The sequence below is a fragment of the Ambystoma mexicanum genome, chromosome 10 (assembly GCF_040938575.1).
Source record: "Ambystoma mexicanum isolate Mex_15411 chromosome 10, UKY_AmexF1_1, whole genome shotgun sequence".
Lineage (NCBI taxonomy): Eukaryota > Metazoa > Chordata > Amphibia > Caudata > Ambystomatidae > Ambystoma > Ambystoma mexicanum.
In genome coordinates, this window is record NC_090932.1 from 505818644 (window position 1) to 505838772 (window position 20129).

At 43.9% G+C, this 20129-nt stretch overlaps 1 protein-coding gene across 1 annotated transcript in view; it reads left to right on the forward strand.

Annotated features, from left to right (window-relative positions):
• LOC138492896 (kyphoscoliosis peptidase-like) overlaps positions 1 to 20129 on the forward strand; it is a 406316-nt gene that overhangs the window by 292225 nt on the left and 93962 nt on the right. The window contains exon 6 of the mRNA XM_069620207.1: positions 9366 to 9556. Coding sequence (XP_069476308.1) covers positions 9366 to 9556 — 191 coding nt within the window. The remainder of the gene's footprint in view (positions 1 to 9365; positions 9557 to 20129) is intronic.

The following is a 20129-nucleotide window of genomic DNA, read 5'->3' on the forward strand; positions in this document are numbered from 1 at the left end:
GGAGAGTGCGAGGGAGGAGATTTACATCGTCACGATGTAGCACTCAGTACAGAGTATATACTTACCTCAGCGCAGGCGCATAGACCTGTTTCAGTCCTGCCTGTCGTCCACGGTGCCGCTTACGAGAATGATTGCTCTCGGAAACAAGTTAATACATTTGAAGACATTTGAAGATACTTGAAAACATGAAATGTTCAATTTGAAGCAAGATTTGTTCCGATGAAAAGAGGCAATGTTGTATGTCTATGTTTATTTGGACTGGTGCTACTCTCCTTGGGTTTCACAGCACTCAACTATCATACAAAAAACAAAACCCAGGAAGCTAAGGAGATACGTCAGAACATTGCTATGAACTAAGACCTTTTTTCAGTCTTCTGTGTTTGTTTGCTTGGACAAACTGAGGTGGTTGATGATTGACGGGATGTGAGAATGTTCATCATTCTGTCATAGGGTGCCAACAATATGAGCCGGTGCTAAACTGTGACTATAAACATGGTAAGGTGAGTGCAGTGTCCCATTGTGAACGGTGGGGTATTGGGGGTAGGGGAGATGCAAGTGAAAACATCACACATTTGTGAATTTATCTGAGGTGATAAGGATGCCCCTTGCTGTGTCCACAAAGAGTAGGACCCTGTAGCAACCCTAGTGGGCATCGAATGTGTGCGCATTGCTACAAACAAGGCAAGAACACGTTTATGTGATCACAAGCCTGCATGGGTGTATGCACCCTATACTGATGCGTGATGACAGGCCTCAACACAGAGGAATGTTGAGGATGACATGGCCACAGTCAACATCAATATAGGCAACATTGTTTGCGGCATTTAGTGACCAATCACTAGATGCCTTTTGTAGGCCTCAGTGCTTTTGCCACACCTCACCTCACACCTCGTGCCATCTACATCTGTACACAAGGTTTACAGCCAGCCCTTGATGTTTCTGAACATTAGACAGTGACTTTAAGAGTATGTTCTTTATTTTCCCATGTATTTTTGGGGTTTTCAGGTGATTTTGTAGGGCACTCTCTGTGAAACCCATCTGCTTTTTAGTGGCAGGAGTGGCATGGAGATAGGATGAAAAACTGTCCTTCGAAGCCTGCAACATTCAGAAAAGGAAACATAATGCAATAGTGTGTGCGTATGCGCGCGTGCGTGTGTGTGTGTGAACAGCAGGTGCTTTGTGTGTTTTGCAGAATGTTTTTCTTTTTTTTTCTTTCCCACTAACCGTACTGCACATGTACAATGGCACTAACGTTTTGGGTGAGGGTGTTCATCTTGCACATTTTGAGGAATATTTTTTATTTTGTCTTGTTCCTCTGACCTTAATCGACTTGTACTTGGCTCAAATCAGCTTATTTGTCAGATGATAAACAGTAAGGAGATACTTCATCCAGTGACTGTACTAGATCAAACCGATTCATTGCGATGTAAGCCAATATACAGCAATTTGCTTGAAGCATGTCAAATTAACACAAGCTATTATACTGGCTGGATGGTAGTGACAAAGTCCACTGCCTAACTCTAGCGATCCAAGGAGAGTGGCCCAAGCAAGTGGGCACTGGGTTGGAATTTGGAGGATACCAGGGGAGCTCTTCTGTTTTGTTGGCTACTTGGCAAGGACAGTCATCCTGACATACCAACCCTTCTCCCCACAACAGGTAATCCACTGCCAGGTCCTTCAGCACAAACCATAGAGAACACTTTCCCGAACCTACTAAATATTTCTTTGGTACGGCAAGGTGCTTGGACTCATCCGTAGGATCCATGGATACGTCAGGGTCCACAGACCCACTTGCAAAGTATACAAACCATGAAAATGAAGATCAATGTGAACTTCATGGGAAACATGACACTAACTTTAAAAACACCTTTAAACCTTCCAAACGGAACTTATCGGACAAACAAATGTATGCAGGTTTGTTCTTTCGAATGACTGCAGTCCCATCCCATCCATACACACCTAGAGAAACCAAGATGGCCTCCAGCATTGATATAGGCTTAGTCTTGCCTCTTTAACACCCATGTTATCTCAGGAAGTTGAACCAATCCCCTAATCTAGGCCCACAGGTTCAGGCTCTCACCCAGAGTTCCACCCAGAAGGTGGGATTTCCCCATATAAGCCAATCATCTCAGTCTGGCAGCATGGGATGTTGTAGCAGGTTGTTATTTCAGTGTATGGTGGTAGCAGTATGGACAAGTCAAGACCATGAGGTGGAGGGTGAAGAGTTGGAGGAGGTGGTTGTTATATCAGAAGGTGGTGGTTCAAGATTGTGGGAGGTGATAACCTCACTAGCAGGTGGTAAAGAACTGGAAGAGGAGGTTTTAGGATGAGGAGGCAGTGGGTATTTGGAGGAGAGAGTAATCTCAAGAAGAGGTAGTGAAGACTTGGAGGAGGCAGTAATATCCCAAGGTGGAGGCGTAATTAAAGACGCAGCAATAATAACAGTAGGAGGTGGTAAAGAAATGGGGAAGAGAAGGAATGAACGAGTAGGCTAGGTGAGGTCAATGCAGGTGGTAAAAGAGGTAGGTGGTATCACAGTCACGCAGGGAGCACAGAGTAGTGAGTTTCTGCTAAAATGAGACAACATGGGGTGCAGTCCTGGAGGTGTACAAGAGGCCTGGGGAGTGGAGGGTGATAGTGGAGGCTCCTGGCTCCTACTCCAAGACCTCTAGAAACTCAAGCTGTATCTACACCTGGTGGAGGGGAGATGCCAGAGCGGTGTGTCCTGGGATGGTGCTAAGGGTCCAAGGCAATCTAAGACTTGTGGAGAACTCTTACTGCTAGGTAGACAAAGGGTACAGCACCCTAGAACACCTGCATCTAATTAGTCAGTAGGAAGTGGCAGCCCTTGGATGGGAGAGTGAGAGACTTTATTTAGACACTCGTAAGACGTTCCTATTAGACACGTTTGTGTTGCCCTTTCTTGCACTAAAACCAATAAGGACTGTAAGCCACACTTCTTGAGTCCAGCTGTATGTACGTCCCATTCAACCCTGCATGGAAATGGTACACTATCTGGTAGTTCGTCATCTAGTTATGTCAGCTGTCCCCAATTCGACATGCTACAAGCCAATGGGCATGAATTGACTCAAATTGTTTTGAGTCGACTCGCGCACATAAAGTATGTCTTTTTATTATTAGCTGGGGCTGTATGAACATGATTTGCACCAATGGGCGCCAAATGTTTCCAATCAGTTTGTGGTATTAAAGGTACCAGTTGGCAGACTTGCTGTTTTCAGTTGACTATTGGAGTGACTGAGAGGAAAGAGGGGGGCTGGGATGGAAAGATACCTACCAGAGACAGGTAAAGACTGTGAAAGCTACCATGAGAGAAAAGGGAAAACATGGAAGAAGAATGGAAGGGCAGTAAGTAGTGAGCAGGAGAGTGGGGCAGAAAATCACAAACGAGGAGGTTAATACATTTTGCGCCGCAATCTCTAAAGGCTCACACCAACACAGCCTGCTCATTTCCAGCTTCCTCGTGTTGCCCCCTAGTAGAACTGCTGAAGAGGCAGTCGCTGTAGCCCAATGTGGAGGAACAGACGTCCCTACCAAGGCCACAGCCGCAGGCTATGCTTCAGTTGCTGACAGAGACAGCTTCAACGGAGATGGTGCAACCTAATACCGGGAAGAGGGAAAATCCAGCAGCTTGGCAATATTACTTCTGATGAGACAAATTGGCTTCTCTGGCCAAGCGTTCAATTTGTGTGGACACTCTGGGCTGGGTCAGAGGGCACCACTTCACAAACACCAGCCTGCTATGACAACCACAGAGAAAGCACTCCTTCATTTTGTTTTCAGGTGGTTGTGCAATAGGACCATCTAAACCCATCACCCAGAATAATAAACAACAGCTAGTAGGGAGGCCTGTGTCACCTTAGAATCCACCTATTGTCCTGGGATTTCTTTTCCCTGGTGTGCAACATCTGCCAGGCTGTGGTATCAGGGGAAGTGATTGCAAACTTTGTATTAGAGGAGATGCTAGGGTGGCACACCTGCCACAATTCCAGGCTGCCCCATGGAAGGAGCACCTGAGACCTGCATGGTGATGCAGTCTCACCCATTCCTGCTCTCTTTCACATTCCCGGTTTTATGTTCAAGTTTGATTTTCTCAGTCTTTTTAATGCTAAGAAACACATAATAAAGCAAAACAAAAAAACAGCTCCCAATGTTGTTTCTGTTCCCTCTTCTAGGAAAGCTCCTCCATTAAAATGTGCTAAGGCTCTCCCTTATAGGAAAACCATTCCTTGAAACATTATTGTGGCTCTCTGTTCAAGGAAAACTGCTCCTTGGAAATGGTATGGGTCTTACTTATAGAAAAGCCATTCATTGCACATGTTTTGGCTTTCTGTCGTTTGCTACTTGAAAATGGTTATCGGTCTCCCTTACAGGAAAGATACAATAGTTTTGCTGTTCAATTTGATACAGTGTTTTTTGTGACACGACAAGAAAGATTTACATATAACATCATGATTCTAAATAACATGTTGGGCCTCATTACGACCCTGGCGGAAGGGTTAACGGGTGCCGCAAAAGGATGCGGACCCGTTAAACCCGTTCCGCCACATTACGAGGTCCCCTCGCGGGACCCGGTAAGCACGCCTGGTAAAACCAGGCGTACTTACCGGGTCCCGCGAGGGGAAGAGGGAGCAAACAACGGGCCACTCGTAATCGGCCCGTTGTTTGCTCCCTCTCCCATTCCCATTTCAGCCCTATGGGGGCTGAAATGGGAATGGGGAAGGTCCGGGTCCAGGTCCTTGGAGGGAGGAATTACCCGGCCCTCTGAACTCGGAATGGCCCAGTAATTCCTCATTCTGGGAACCCAGACCCGGACGAGATTTCGGCGGCAGCCATGCCGCCAATAGCGACATGGCTACCGCTGAGGTCGTAATGAGGCCCGTTGTCTTGTTTTATTTATGTGACCACGCTTTCCAATTACACATCTTTGTACCTCTACCCTCACCTCAAGAAGTGTGGAGAATTTTCCAATTGAAACATATATAATCTTGGAAGCTAATTTCTTTGGAAGGAAATTGAGTTAACCACGGTGGTTTCTGCCAATTCGTCACAATTGTTCCAAAAATGAAGGCCATCGCAACTACTAACATTTACCGATCAGACACCAAAACCACATGTAGTTGGTCTTCGGCAATGTGGATATTTGAACATTTTCAGGGGCTTGTCAAGTACTTGTCTCAGACACAACATTTCAGGCTGTGCTCAAAATCTGACTACAGTAAACTATGATTGAAGGGACGATCATCATCTGGCATTCCAATCTATAAAATCCATGCCTGACTTGCTCTTTTTCGCTTGAGTATGGAAATGCATCAGTTTTTAAAACCTTTGCTTAGGTATATGTCAACAGTATCCTGTACAGAGAGCTCATTAGATAACACCAGTGTATCATCAGACGAAGTGTGTAGTTTGTTGGGAAGGTTTGTCACTTGTGCTCTCAGCTGCTTCTACTGTGGTACTCCACTCCATTGCTGAATTAAAGCTAGTACTCCTAGGAATTGACTGCTAATGATGGTTGAAAGTAGAGAATTTGAAACCCAGAGGCTGCCCATCAAAATCCAAAGTGTATTGCACCAAACTACCCAAGCTACCCATGTCTTGCAGCTCAGCAGACACACACAGCTTTTTACAAGAGACAGATTCGTAACCCTTTGTTAGGCATGCACATTTTAATTGAGGGTCAAGGAAGGTGGCTAGCTGGCAAGGTTCAGTTTCAATCAGGTTTGTAAATTGGCCTGACTCTTTAAGTAGCAGCAGCAATTGGTAAGAAAAGGGATACACTTCCTCTGCTGTAAATGTTCAGTAATGATATGTGTGTTTCCGTAGAATGTTCAAAACTGCCACAAATGGTCATTCCTGCTCCCACGAAGGCAGCAAAACTATTCTCCTTCTGGTACTGGCGAACAAGACAATTCAAGCAATTAGCAACGCATTGGCCATGCTGGAAAATCATGTGCTTTTTTCATTAGTTGTGCTTTTCAACATTTGAGAGAACAAGGCATTAAAGTGTCATGGTTCTTTGTCACCGTTTTATGACAGCTGGAGGAGAGTAGCTCTGGGTCATTGGTGAGGTGGACTCTGTCAACTTTAATGGAGAATAGGTTGGCAAAAATGTTGTGAAGTAGATTTGTTTATGTGTGTGTGTCTGATGTAAGGGAGGTAAATAGGTTGTAAAGTGCTTATCTGTGAATGCATGAGATGTGAGAATGTTGCAGTCTTGCTGTAGAATGTGGTCCTGTGTGTGTGAAGGTTCTAGCCTATGCCAGTTGGGGCTGGGCCTACTTGGGTGTGGGACCCAGTGGTGTCCTCTATTGTAAGATCTTGATGTAACTAAGAATAAACCTTAAGTGTTTGACCTGCAAAGGGTACCGAGGCTGCTTTACATCAAAAACATCTGGGTGATGCTTATTATTAGGTCTGATACAAATGTGTTACAGAGTCTGGATTGGACGTTTATTTTGCTTAAAATTGTACCTTTTGAATGTCTTATGATTCACTAGCTTTTCTCATCAGAACATAGCAAGGTTGACCCATCTGTGAAACTAGAGTTACAAGAGAAAATATCATTGAGGTTCTGGACATGTGAACGAGTGAAGGCCTGACTCAACTGTGTGAAACGTAAGTTAGCCATTTTGCCCATGAAGTTTTGCACTGGATGGTTTTCTTAAACTTCATTTTACGTATACAGGCCGCCCATTACCAAGTTCTGCTCTGTAGAGTTAGCAGCCACTGCCATTAGGTCCCTTAATTCCACAAGGAAGACTGAGTCTGCGCATATCTGTATACAATGATGACCAGGATGCAGGAATTAGTATTGATGCCCTTTTTCAGGGTAAGATGTTTAACTGACTTGAAAATCCTACATATGCATCTGAGGGCCCTTGGGTATAGGCATGAAATGCTTCCTCTCTTTTTGTGGGCATGTTTTTGTTAGAACTTGATGCATCCCACACAGAGGTTGTACATGTGGATGGGAATACCTTTGTTGTGTTCTCCATTTTTCTCTAGAGGAGGGCTCTGAGAGGTGGGGCTTTTTGGAAAAGTTCTTGTTGGGAATGGCGCCACCTGGGCACAGCCACTTCGACCTAATGTGGAATACTGGGTGCAGCACACTCTGCACATGTGGGCCCTACTTTGGAGCCGGTCATTGGGATGGTTGTTTTCACAGTAGTGAGGTCTATCATCAAGAAGGAAAATGTTGAGTTGTAGCTTGTTTGAGTCTTTAGTGTGTAAGAAACTGGGAAGCTCAGAATCTTTGATTGGGTGAAGGAGGAAAGCTGGTAAGAACCACCACCAGTTGGTTCATGGTAGGGGGATGCCTTTCTCGATGATATTCAGACATGTGTCACATATACTGTGCATATGCTGTATTGATTGGCTTGACTTCTGCACTATTGCATTTATCTAAAACTGTGTGAAGGAAAGGCATTTGACTTAAAGTGTGTAAATGGAAACCTGGAGCCATTTTGGTATCTATAATCGCCACAGCAGCATGGGGCGTAGTGACTTGTTCGGGCCATAGATTCCTCCCTCAGCTGGAAAGAGAAGCAAATATAATGGCAGCGAGTTGTTGCAGTTCTTGGAGGACCTATAACATCTGTATTTTTCAATTTCTATTTATTAAGTTTATATAGCGCTTTACGCCAAAGCGCTTTACATTACAACAACAATAATACATTAGAATGAAATAGAAGGGTTGCCTCAGCAAAATAACTGTCCTTTACACTCAGACCAGTGGTGAGAAGAGCATCCTTTCCACACTACAGATCATGCCCCAAGCAGGAAACAGAAGCAGGGGTGACTGCCAAGGCAATTTATCGTCCACTGAGACCCTCATGTTCCCAAGCTCCAATAGTCTGTTAGTGGGGTCCGCTCTTCCAATCCAAATGTTTAGTCTGGGGTATTAATCGACTATGTAGTAAACTAACTACAGAGCAAGAGAGTGCCTTATTACCTTGAGTACTTAAGCACACAATTCACAAACCCTACAAAACCCGCACAAGTTGATGCAGGCTGTACGAGTGTTGAGTTGATTTGTACTCAGATCAGGTGCAAAGTCTATATCAACTATAGCCCAATGATCAGACATCTAAGCGGGTATCCTGATTGTATACGTTTGGCCACTATACAAAACACCTTCCGGAAAGAAGAGATGAGACGACAGAGGCCACAAATAGAGCGTGTGGTGTCAGGTACATGCACTAAATACCTCCAATGCCTCGATCATGGAACATTCGTTTTGAAACTCCCTGCAGTGACACGTCACTTAGAGCAATAGATAGAGGTGTCAGGACTCCATGACCTCTACAGGAGCCTGCAGTAGAACTAAGAACGCTAGAAGACAATTCTCACCAGGTGGCTCTTGAAATCTAACTCTGCATTGCATAATGCAATTAGTTTCCAGTGTGGGCAAGCACATGATAGGACTACAGGAACACAGAGACTATGCTGGAAATGTACCCAACAGCTTTTAATCACAATGCTCTGAGGCAGCATGTCATGTACATAGGGTTGGGATAATAATGTATTTAATGTGTTACAGTTTAGTTAATAAACTTTACTCATACAAAGTAATAATTAAACAAGAATTAATTCTAAAATAAAACTAATATGACATGAGATAATAACAACACCATAAAATAGCAGTAATTGTCTACTTTTAGAAAAATAAGGTAAAGAATTAAAATAACAATCCAACCTTAAACCTATAATATGTCCAAAGTATACCACCTTAGCTAACAAGGAGTAGAGATGAGAGTTGGGTTGGGGTCAGAACTGCTGACTGACTGACCCAAGATCCACTGTGCCATGCATCCTTTTGGATGTGTGTCTTGTGAACTGTTTTCATTCTAGTTTATTCTGTCGTTGAATAGTTGTATATACACTTCTATCTAGTATATGAATTATGAAATATTATGCATGTGCCTATCAAGCCGGATCACAGGCATGGCCTACTTAGTTTTCCATCACTCTAAGGTCAATGACATGAATAAAATATCATGAAGTAACACACCTTGCTATTTACGCACCAACTCACAAAACATGTTTCATAGTGTCCATCATATAAATGTTTAAGGACATCATTATATCAGACCCTTAACATTGCCAATCATGAATAATTTTGTGCCCACCCATGGTAAGCTGTCATGGCTATCAAATATATTGTCGATAATGTGTTCTGTAACCTTTAATGGATTGTTTGAAAGCAAAAATAATTAGTGATGTATGTTTTCACCATAACTCTAAATATAAGTTGGAATGTCAAAATAATGAGTCTTGGTTTTGAAAACTGTCTGCTTGACTTCTTGTTAACTTAGCCAATGGAATCTCCTATTCATCTTTTGCAGTTACAATGAGTTGTATTTCCTTACTCATCCGGCCATTTTCATTGAGGACCATTTCCCTGAAAATAAGGATTGGCAGTTGCTGAGCTCTCCTCTGTCGGTGGCAGAGTTTGCGATGAACGTCCGCCGTGAAAATAGCTTTTACAACATGGGTCTCCATACCTCATCCCCTGGTACGACAGTCATCAAAACAGGTATGATGTGTTTAAACAAGCTGTACACAATGGGGGCAAGGCCCAATATTCTAGGAGGGTATAATGTATAGAGTGAATCTTTTAATAACTTTAGGGCCGATTAATTATTGTGTTATCTCCCAGTGTAAATAACAAATCTTCTCTCAGTGCATCAGCCCGCCTCTGCTGATCCAAAGGTATTGACAAGGTTTGGGGCACAAAGGAATAAGCAGATCCCCTTTCAAATCTGGTCTGTTTAGATTTACACTCATTCACACTCCTACAGTGCCCAGAAAAGTCTGCAACAAAATGTAATGAGTTCTACACACATGAGTATCCTTAAAGGCAAGTTCCGGGACTTTTTTTTTATTGTCCCTACGGTTCGGCCATGTGTTTTTAAGCATAAATCGGTAGATCGTAGAAAACTTTCCTATGGACCTTACCCGACTTTTCGTCCATTAACGCACTCGAAATCAGCCGCCATTTTGTGATAATCCTATCATATCCCCCCATCGACCTGGCTCACCTGCGTTTGCGGCACTAAATCATATCCCCCGCCCCTGAAACAGACTTTATCAAAACATTCATATTCCCCGCCTCTATCCGTGACGTGACTGTGCTGCGTAGGCAAACGCGCCCAGGCGTCTTCTACGCGACTCCACACAGAACCCGGAAACCAGCACAGATCAGCTCACAACACAGCGCGCCACAATTCGGAATATGAAACTGTACTTTTAAATCAAACCGCAAGATTGTAAATTTGGTAAAGTACATTTATTTGACATCAAATGTTTAGAGAATATTCAGCGATTTGCATTTTTCTTTGCGCTCGATCCAAAATAGTTAGTCTTGAGGCAAGCGATGTTCGTGTGAAGTACACAGGGTGTTGGTTTACGATAAAATAAGCTCTTCGGTCGCACTGATAATCGCATGGCTGTTCCAACAACGAGGCACTAGGCCACCACAACGGTATGTATGTTGCATCTAGCCATTAGTACCGCGTAAGGGCATACTTGTACTTGGCGATCGTCCCATAAAATGGTCAGGGTGGTAACGTTGTTCACGCGGAGAAGCAACTGGCGGTTGTAAAAGCCATCCGCCGGTGCCTGGTACTCGTGACACATACAATAATGAAGGATGTACCTGTTTTAAAAACATAAAAAATGAAATTAGTCTCACCATCAGATCTTTATTAAAATTATTCATTTTATATATTAGGTCGGGAAATTATTTCATAGCTAGGACAGTGCAACTGGGTATTATACGTCATTTCCAGTAACCCACCCCCTCTCCTCTGCCTTTTTCAGAGCCGCCTGAGCGCCAGTGGACCACTTCGTCACTGATATGATATAATATGGCATTTGCAACGCGCCTATACACAAGTGTTTCAAGGCGTGGCGAGGCAGGGAGGGGGGGGAACAAGGAGAAGACAGACAACGATCCTACTAGGCCAGGTGTCATTCAGATCGCGCAAGTGCAGGGGTGGGGGGAAAGTAAAAGTGCAAGGGGAAGGGGAGGGGGGAAGTGGAGTACAAGGTAAGTAGCATAAAATAATAAATACATAGGGCCAACTGGTGGCGAGTGCAAGGTAAGTGCAGAACAAGTGCTGGGAAGGGGGGGCTGTAGGATACTGAGACAGTCCCCCAGTGCAGGGGTTGACAGGGAGGCAGTGCAGGTGGAGAGTGGAAGGGCCCAGGACCAAGGTCGCAGACAGTGGACCAGTTGTAGCAGGGGAGAGGGAGAGAGAAAGCAGAAGCAAAGAGGAAGGTTTTGAGGTGCTTCCGTAAAAGGAGATGGTTCTCCTCAAGATAGTGCGCGGTACAAAACAATATGCCACATAGAACGAACAAGTACAACTTAACCCGTCCTTAAAGCTACTGTATAGTAATTAAATTGCGGTATAAACTCATCTAAAGAGTTACTTACATTATATTTGCATTTTCCATTGTGTCTGTGCGTAGGGCAGCCCCGAAATACCACTCCTTCTATGCCGACGTTATTTCTTCTAATGAACGAACATTAAATGGCTTTCGTTTCTGAAATTATATTCATTATCATTTACGTTATTGCACCACACCCCCAAAAAGAAGTCTTTCGGGATGGTCCCGGCCTGTCAAGGTCAAATAACAATAGAACCTTATACTGAGTCGTGGGCCATTCCGGCACCCGAGCAAAAAATCAAAGCAGCTGACCTTCACTTTGAACGAGCACACATTCCTAGTTAGCTACATTCAGTGTAAGGCCATCTCACAGGACTTGAAATTTACACTCCATCTTTGCATTTTGTCTGCGTGCATTTGCAGCCCCAGAGAACCATAAATACGGAGACATTCTATATTTTTTGAAAAATGATTTATATTACTGTTTGGTTTAATTTAATGCGCAAATGAACAAGGTTGGATAGACACATTGCATGTACACTGAGCAATCACTTTTATTTACACAATACATAGCTACACATATTCAATGGGCCTGCGACATGAGGAGACTCCAGAGCAAAGTCACAGGTGACACCCGGGTGGTTCGCACAACTGCACGGTGAAGGGAGGGGCAACGGTGGAGAGACACATTGCATGTACACTGAGCAATCACTTTTATTTACACATTACATAGATACACATATTCAATGGGCCTGCAACATGAGGAGACTCGAGAGAACAGACAATCAAATTACAATCATTTAAACCGTGATGTGTATTTCTCAATGAGCTCTGCTTTAGGTGGACATGGAACAGAGGCAATGTTGGGTGGCAATGCAGTTGTCCCCTGCACAGGTTCGTTCACAACTCCATGTATGTGCCTATCTAGGACATCAACAATAAGTCTCTCAATAAACTCATATTGCATATCCTGAAACACTGGTTTGATCACCCATTGTTTACTTCTTTTAGTGAAGGCCTTATTGTAGCGAAGCGTCCCTAAAGTTCCGGTCGTCCTACTTTGTTGACGGCCAACATTATGGTTATGTGCCAAGACCGCTAGAAGTGTCCGATTTATCATGCCCTCCATGCCAAAATGCAATCGTTTTGGCCTGTACTTTAGGCACATATTGTGGAACACCTCCAAATCTCCTGTGTGGCAGAATTCCGTGAGTCCCCTCAAATCTCTTGTTATAGTTTTATCAAATACAATCTTTTCAATGGCTTTGTGAGTGGGTGATGAAGGAATCAACCACTTCTTCTTCCGTGCCTCCTCTGTGGACAAATGGCCATGTTCACAATTGTGGAAATGTTGGTTTGTGGTCCAGCGGTGAACGTTGCTACAGTGTAGCATTACTGACCGCCATTTTTCCAGTAGAATTTCCAACGACCCTCCACATGTTTTTGAGCTCCACCAAAGATGGTTGCTGATTGACTTGGACCACTGTGAAATACCTTGCATATCTTTTTTTTTACCTGCAGCCGACATTTTTTTATTGATTGTTTTTGCAAGATGCCATATGTCAAATTGGTGATTTATATTTTTGTACTCTTCTCTCATTGTCTTGGCAATTGAAACGTGTCTGTCCGTGGCTATCAGGTCGATCACCATTCCCCGCGATTGTAGTTCTTGCAATGATGCTACAAAGCCAACTTTCTCCATGGCCACTGAGGATGTACTTTGTGACACCTGCACGACCACTGAACTCACAATTTTCTTACTTTCCATGTCCTGAAAGTGGTAGGTGCAGTACTTGGCTGAAAATCCTGGGCTGTCGCACTGTCCATCACCGGCTAGCCTGAACCGTTTGCCCGCGAATGTACTATCAATAGACATTTTTTCCATTCTCCAAGCTTCGCTAATGGCTGGAAATAGATAATCGATTTGGTATTTGTAGAACTGAGTTTTCGCAATGAAATGGATTCCAACAAACTGAAAGAAATACTCTAACTTTTTAAAACTTGAACCACTAAAAAGTGCGGCCGCTGCACAAAGTAGATTGCCTGCTGGCAGTTGCCCCAGCATGGGTTGTGCACACCATGAGAAAGGATGATATTTTGTACAGGTGGCATGTATTTTAAGGTTAGTGCCTCGAATTGCACGAGTTACATTAATCAATGGCTCCCCACATACTTCCCCACCAACCGAATGCCCACATTTCATCCTAATAATAATATCAATCAAACAACTATCGAATACAATGAATTTGGCCTCTTTCCTTATACTGTCACTCTGCATCCCAGCTGCTTCGGCCTGTAACGTTGAGGACATGTCACTCACATGCAAGGTAGAATCTCTGATATCGTCTTCCGCTATGTTCAGTGATATTGATGGTGTTTCATTGTCGTCCACTTCATTCTCTTCCATTGCAACATCTGTTCCTTCTCCGGCGATGGGAGAATAAAACATTTTCTTCAACTTTCTCGCGGTCTTAGTTTTTGCGGGTGTGGATTCTGTGAATTGATCTCCGACTGCATCCGAACTACCAGGAGGACATTCACTATCAATTGCTGGTGGTGGTATAGCTCCGTTGTCAATCACTTCATATTCTTCCCATTGGCACGATGCATCTCCAGTCTCAAGTCCCTGCCAAAAGGTTTGACAAGCAACATCTCTCGTTAGCTTCACTGTCTGTGTAGATCTAGTTCGTACACCCACTCGCAACTAGAGGACAGATTGGAAAAGGGATGTTCAGTTTAAACACAACTTACAGTATTGAACTATTAACAGTGAAAAACAACATAATATAGTGACCAGGACACTAACCTTCTTTTGCTTTCTTTTCTTTGAAACTGTCTTGCCTCGAACTTCAACATCAGGACGCTGTTGCTCTGACTCGTGTGTGCATGTCTCCACTTCCTCTTGCGCTGCAACGACTATATTTTCATGATAAGCACATCCATCACGCACTGACGCTCCATCGACTCCCTGAAACATAGAACTTTCATTAGTATGTATAATAATATTGAAAACACAAAATGTAGTTGGGTACCAATACCCACGTACATCTCAATAGCAAAACACGAATGAACGCATTGTGTAGAACATTCAAACGACAATTATTCACGCATTGTTGATCTAGTTAGATGGAACTGTCAAGATCCATACCTCGGGCTCCGCATAGACTTCCATTGATGATATTATTGAAGATGACGCTTCAGCAACTCCCTGAAACACAGTAATTGCATTAGTATGGTTTTCTATTTTGTTAAAAAGAACATAAACTTTGTGCAGGCGTCAACGGCTCATCTAAATAGACCTGCACAAATGATCAGTTGTCTAAAATAAGTAATGGATATCTAAATATGATTCGATTTGCTCGATCGTTGGAAGTGTCACCACCCAGAGATCTGCATCAACTACTAGGGGTGATGTTCTTGTAGAACATTGCGCCAACCCGTAACTGCATGCTCCCCCTTCTTCTTGGACTAATGCTCCATCGACTCCCTGAAACATAGGACTTTCATTAGTAATGAACACAATATTGAAAAAAGAAGACACATAGGAGGGCGACGACAGAAGGACATATCAATGGCTAAAAACGAAAGAAACATTGTGTGTAACAATCACGCTACAAGAATGCAAGATCTGATGATCTCCATCGATGGAACTGTCCGGAAACGTACCTCGAGCATCTGAGTGACATCAACAGTTGTCGTCAATGCGTTGGACTCCTCAGCATCTCCCTGAAAGACAGTACTGTAGTGATACACGAAATTGCAACCTTGCCAATCAGGGCTTTAGATGACAGCATTAGCCGCTGAAAGCCAATAGTGTATTCAAAGTATGTGCTAAAAATGCTGACAGTAGTCTGTTGTAGCACTTCCATTATGCAGTAGTGAGCTACAAGGGATATGCAGGCCTAGTATGAAATAGGTCATATTAAGCATTGTTGATAGACAGGCAGGGAGGGCCCCCAGCTATGTAGCTAATAGGTTTTTGGAGTGTTTGGAACATCATGGCACCTATATAGCGCTTAGATAGCCAGTCTTAAGCGCTATAAACACTAAGCTATGAGTGCATGCCTTTTAGAGCTTGCAGATGGGGTTAATACATCCCTGCTTCCCTTAGAATATTCAGCCTCACTAACGGTAGCCCTGGCTCCAAGCTAATCTTCCTTTTCTCTGGGAAGGTACTGATAAGACATTCCTCAGCCAGCGCAGATGGGAACCAAGGGAGGGGGTAGGAGCGAGCAGGGAGCATCTCAGAGAGAGCTGGGTTTTTTCCATGAGCCAGTTGCACAGGGAAAGTTCTGGAACTGTGCGTCATGGTGACTGACAGCAAGAGATTATAAAATATCCATGCACACATGGATCAGGGGGAGATCGCCTGTGGACTTGATTCGTGTACAGTCAGGTGCCCGGAATTGGCTCTCACGGTGTCCTCCAGCCTTGTTTTTCTATGAGCGGGGCTTGTTTTACAGCTAGCTTATGAAAAACCCAGGTCTCCCAGGGCTGATTAAGGGACGTAAGACTGTTTCTCTATGTTTCTCTATGTTTCTCTATGTTTCTCTATGTTTATCTAAGTTCCATGTTTCACTATATTTTGCATTGCTCTTTGTTTTATGCTTTGTAATATTCTCTAACTTGAATCCCAAATGTATATGAAATTCACTGCTTAGAATAAATATGCTAAAACTTTGAGGGTGTCATTTGTCACTAGCATGAGATCACTGCTCAGCACAATAGAACCTGTATTTTGGGCTGAATTGGGTATTTTTGCTCTCAAAGGGCTGGCCCCGAGGAAGATTTTGCCAATATCAAGACAAGTACTTGCATTATTTTGGATAACAATAATTATAACTGAAAACAAAGACTAGAGGACGAGTACTAGGGTGTACCATTAGGTAAAATAATTACACGATAAATTAAAACTATTGATTTACATACCTAAAACAAGTCAGTGGCAGAATAGCTAAGTAAGATTACCCGATAGGCGCTTGAAGTGGCTGATGACTGCAATAACGACACGGATGGAGAATCTTCCGCCTTCATATTGAGTGGATACATAAATGGGGAAATTATTGTTAGCTAATGCTACACACTACCGCAAGGCCGAGAGCTAAATCCGTAAACTTGACTCACCAGTGGAGGGATGTGGATGAATAGAGTGGGAATAGTGGTTGAGAGCAATTTTCGCTTTGCTCGCGGTGTGTTCTTCTTTATTAGCAATGATGTGGAGTACATGTCTGAGCTAAAGTGCCTGCTGCAGATGCGGTATCGATCACCCCTCTTGTCCGCAAAGACTTCTAGGACTCTACTTTCAAGCTCAGACGGTGGATATCCGCAATATCGGACCCATTCTCTTATCTGATCTATTGTCTTAGGGAAAACATGCATTATAGTACCTTCAGATTTTTTATGGGTCTTCGAAGGGCAACTGCCAATGGAACAGGCAGGCATTGTGGAAAGTTCTGAAAAGTAAAGATCAACAGTTCTCTATGAATACCAATGTGTTAAAAAATTAAATGACACATAAAAGGTTCAATGCAAGGTTCGTTTTGGTTCTTGGAACTATACACGTTATTCACATGCGGATAAGTATTTGAATAACTTTAAAAAAATAGAAAAATAATTTGACTAAACTCAGAACATGTGACTAGTTCCTTGCATGTACTGTCTTGAACGAAAAGAAAACATGGATGCAATTTGATGACTACTAGCAAATAGATATAAATTAAAAAATTGGACGCAAAATGATTACGGTACATGGCCTTACCTTGACGAACAAACAGTTAGATGCAGGGATCAGAGTAGTTTCTTGTCGTAGAACAGGTAGCAGTTCACAGGTTGCAAACTGACGAGTTTGCTCGAAGTGGTCACGGAAGTTCACAGAGACGAAGAGCAGATAACCAGCACCTTCACGGGTTTAGCAAAGCGCAAAGAAGTTCTCATTAGAAATATGAAGTGGGTTATAAAGAATTCGAAACAGGGGTGTGTTTGTGAATGAATGACGTGAATATGTCGTGGCATTATGCGGTTTGCAGGGGGGCGTCCAGCGTGAGGGGGGATGCTTGGCAGGAGACACGGGGTCTGGAGGTAGACATGGGAACAACACCCCATGCTCTATAGACCACTTTGAAGTGTACATGGTCTTTGGCACCTCTTGGCCTTTATCGCTCCCTGACAGCTCCACTTGCCAGCGCAAGTACCCCGGTGCAAACTGCCTTTGATAGGGCGGGGGGGTGGATTGGGGCGGTGGTCATGCAGACAAGACACAGGAAGACTCGTGAATGGAGACACACTTATGTGGATTGCAGGGGGGCGTCCAGCGTGAGGGGGGATGCTTGGCAGGAGACACGGGGTCTGGAGGTAGACATGGGAACAACAACCCATGCTCTATAGACCACTTTGAAGTGTACATGGTCTTTGCACCTCTTGGCCTTTATCGCTCCCTGACAGCTCCACTTGCCAGCGCAAGTACCCCGGTGCGAACTGCCTTTGATAGGGCGGGGGGTGGATTGGGGCGGTGGTCGTGCAGACAAGACTCGTTTGCCGCAGGGCCTCACCAAGGAGAGGCCATCTAACTGCATGTAAGAGGCAGGCTGCAGGATCTAGTACATGGAAGGCAGGGGGGTGAGTTTATAAATACCTCACCCTCCCAGGAGAATATATGGGTGCAGTTCACCCTGGAGACCCTGGCAAGGCGGCACGGGCCAGAAGGGGTCATCTCTGTACCCGGTGCCCAAAAGGATGATTTATTATGATCAACCATATTGATTATTTACCTATAACCATGTTTTGTATCAATAAAATCCAACGGCCTTTTATTGCCAACGCTTGAACAAAGTGGTGTGGTAAGTATTTTTGGGGGAGGAGGCAAGGCCGGGAGGCTTGATGCCAAACCGCAAAATAACATATGTATGTCTGCTGCATATGGGTTCAACGGTTATGTGGACTGAAGGTGGGCGGCCAGCGTGATGGAGGATGCTGGCCGGAGACATGTGGTGTGACAAGACAAGGCACAGGAAGACTATTCAATGGGGACACACTAGATTCATTTAAAAAATCAAAACAACCATTGTTAAAATATATGTTGGGTTTTATTTTAGATCTTAATTTCAATTGAACATAAATAATAAACATTACACATTGTAAAGTTCCGGTTGCAGCACATCCAGGGAAAATCCGCGGTATTGTCCACTGTCGCTGGGGAAATGTTGTCTAATGGCAAGTACCGCACAGGCAGGTATTACTCTCCGAACGCGGTGTCCGAGCCTCCCGTGAAGCCACCAAGTGAAGCAACGATAGGCCACCAGCCTGTACCACCTGTGAAAAAGAAAGATGCAAACTGTATTAAAATGACAAAACTTTCTTATCAATGTCGATTCAGGTAAAAAATGTCATTCTGCTTTGAAAAAAATTCTATCTAGAAAATGCACAATATGGAACCAATTTATACATGCGTTCAAATGATATGTAGATGTAATTTTATATGTGGGAGACGACCATGAAATAGTAGTGGCATCACTGACATCACAACCAGAGTATACTTACTCGTTACTCGGATTACGCGGACGAACAGTGCCGCGAAGTTCGTGCATAAGCACCATCATCATCCTCAACACGGTCCGTGAGAGGCAGGCTTCCCTGAACTCTGGCAGCTCGGTGATGCATTGCGGACTTGGCTCGCCTTCCGAAATGTAGGCCAAGCACCCGGAATTTTCACGGCAGCAGCAGTTCTCCTCCTCAGTTGGCATTAGCTCGCACCGATTGCACGTGCACCAGGTGGAGACGCCGTCCATGCGACATGGTCCAGGCTCTTCATCCGTTGACTGGTCCTCCCAACTGCCGTCCGAATCCCCATCGTTTTCGCGTGCTTGCCTTTCCAGTAGTTCCTCCTCGGTGTACTCGGGCTCGTACATATACGGCATTATTGTAGCCATTGTGTGGTAAAGAAAGTAAAATAATTTACAGAGATGGTACAGGTGTTCACAAGGCCTAGAAGCGGCGAAGGTAGCTGACCAGAGCACAGGAACGAGTCACAGAATACTCAAAGTAACACAGAGAGAGTAATGGAATCGAAAATCTGCTGCTGTGTGTTGTGAAACGGTGTGTTTATACTTATTGAGGAAAGAGGCGTCCTGCCATTTCCATGGCGACACTTCATTAGCTGAGGCGCAGCGATTGTTGACACGAAACGTGCTTTGGCGTTGGGAAATGGGCGGTACGCGTCTGCTGATGTCAGGCTCAGGGGCGGGGGATTTGATTTAGTGCCGCAAACGCAGGTGAGCCAGGTCGATGGGGGGAAATGATAGGATTATCACAAAATGGCGGCTGATTTCGAGTGCGTTAATGGACGAAAAGTCGGGTAAGGTCCATAGGAAAGTTTTCTACGATCTACCGATTTATGCTTAAAAACACATGGCCGAACCGTAGGAACAATAAAAAAAAAGTCCCGGAACTATCCTTTAATGCCCCTACATTTTCGACACTCTTTTGAAGTTCCTCTAAATTCTTGAAGCCTAAATATTTGTGTTACTTAATCCTCCCTCATGATTAACACAACTAGATCTTAAATTTCTCAGCGGAAAATTCATTTAAAATTGCACGTTTACTGTTTTTCATAAGAAGTCCTTTCATGTGTTAATGAACACACACTGGCTTGATGAAAGTATTGTCGTGCTTTCGGATGCAGGAGCCCAGATATTTAGGGGTTGGTATTTTGTTTTAAA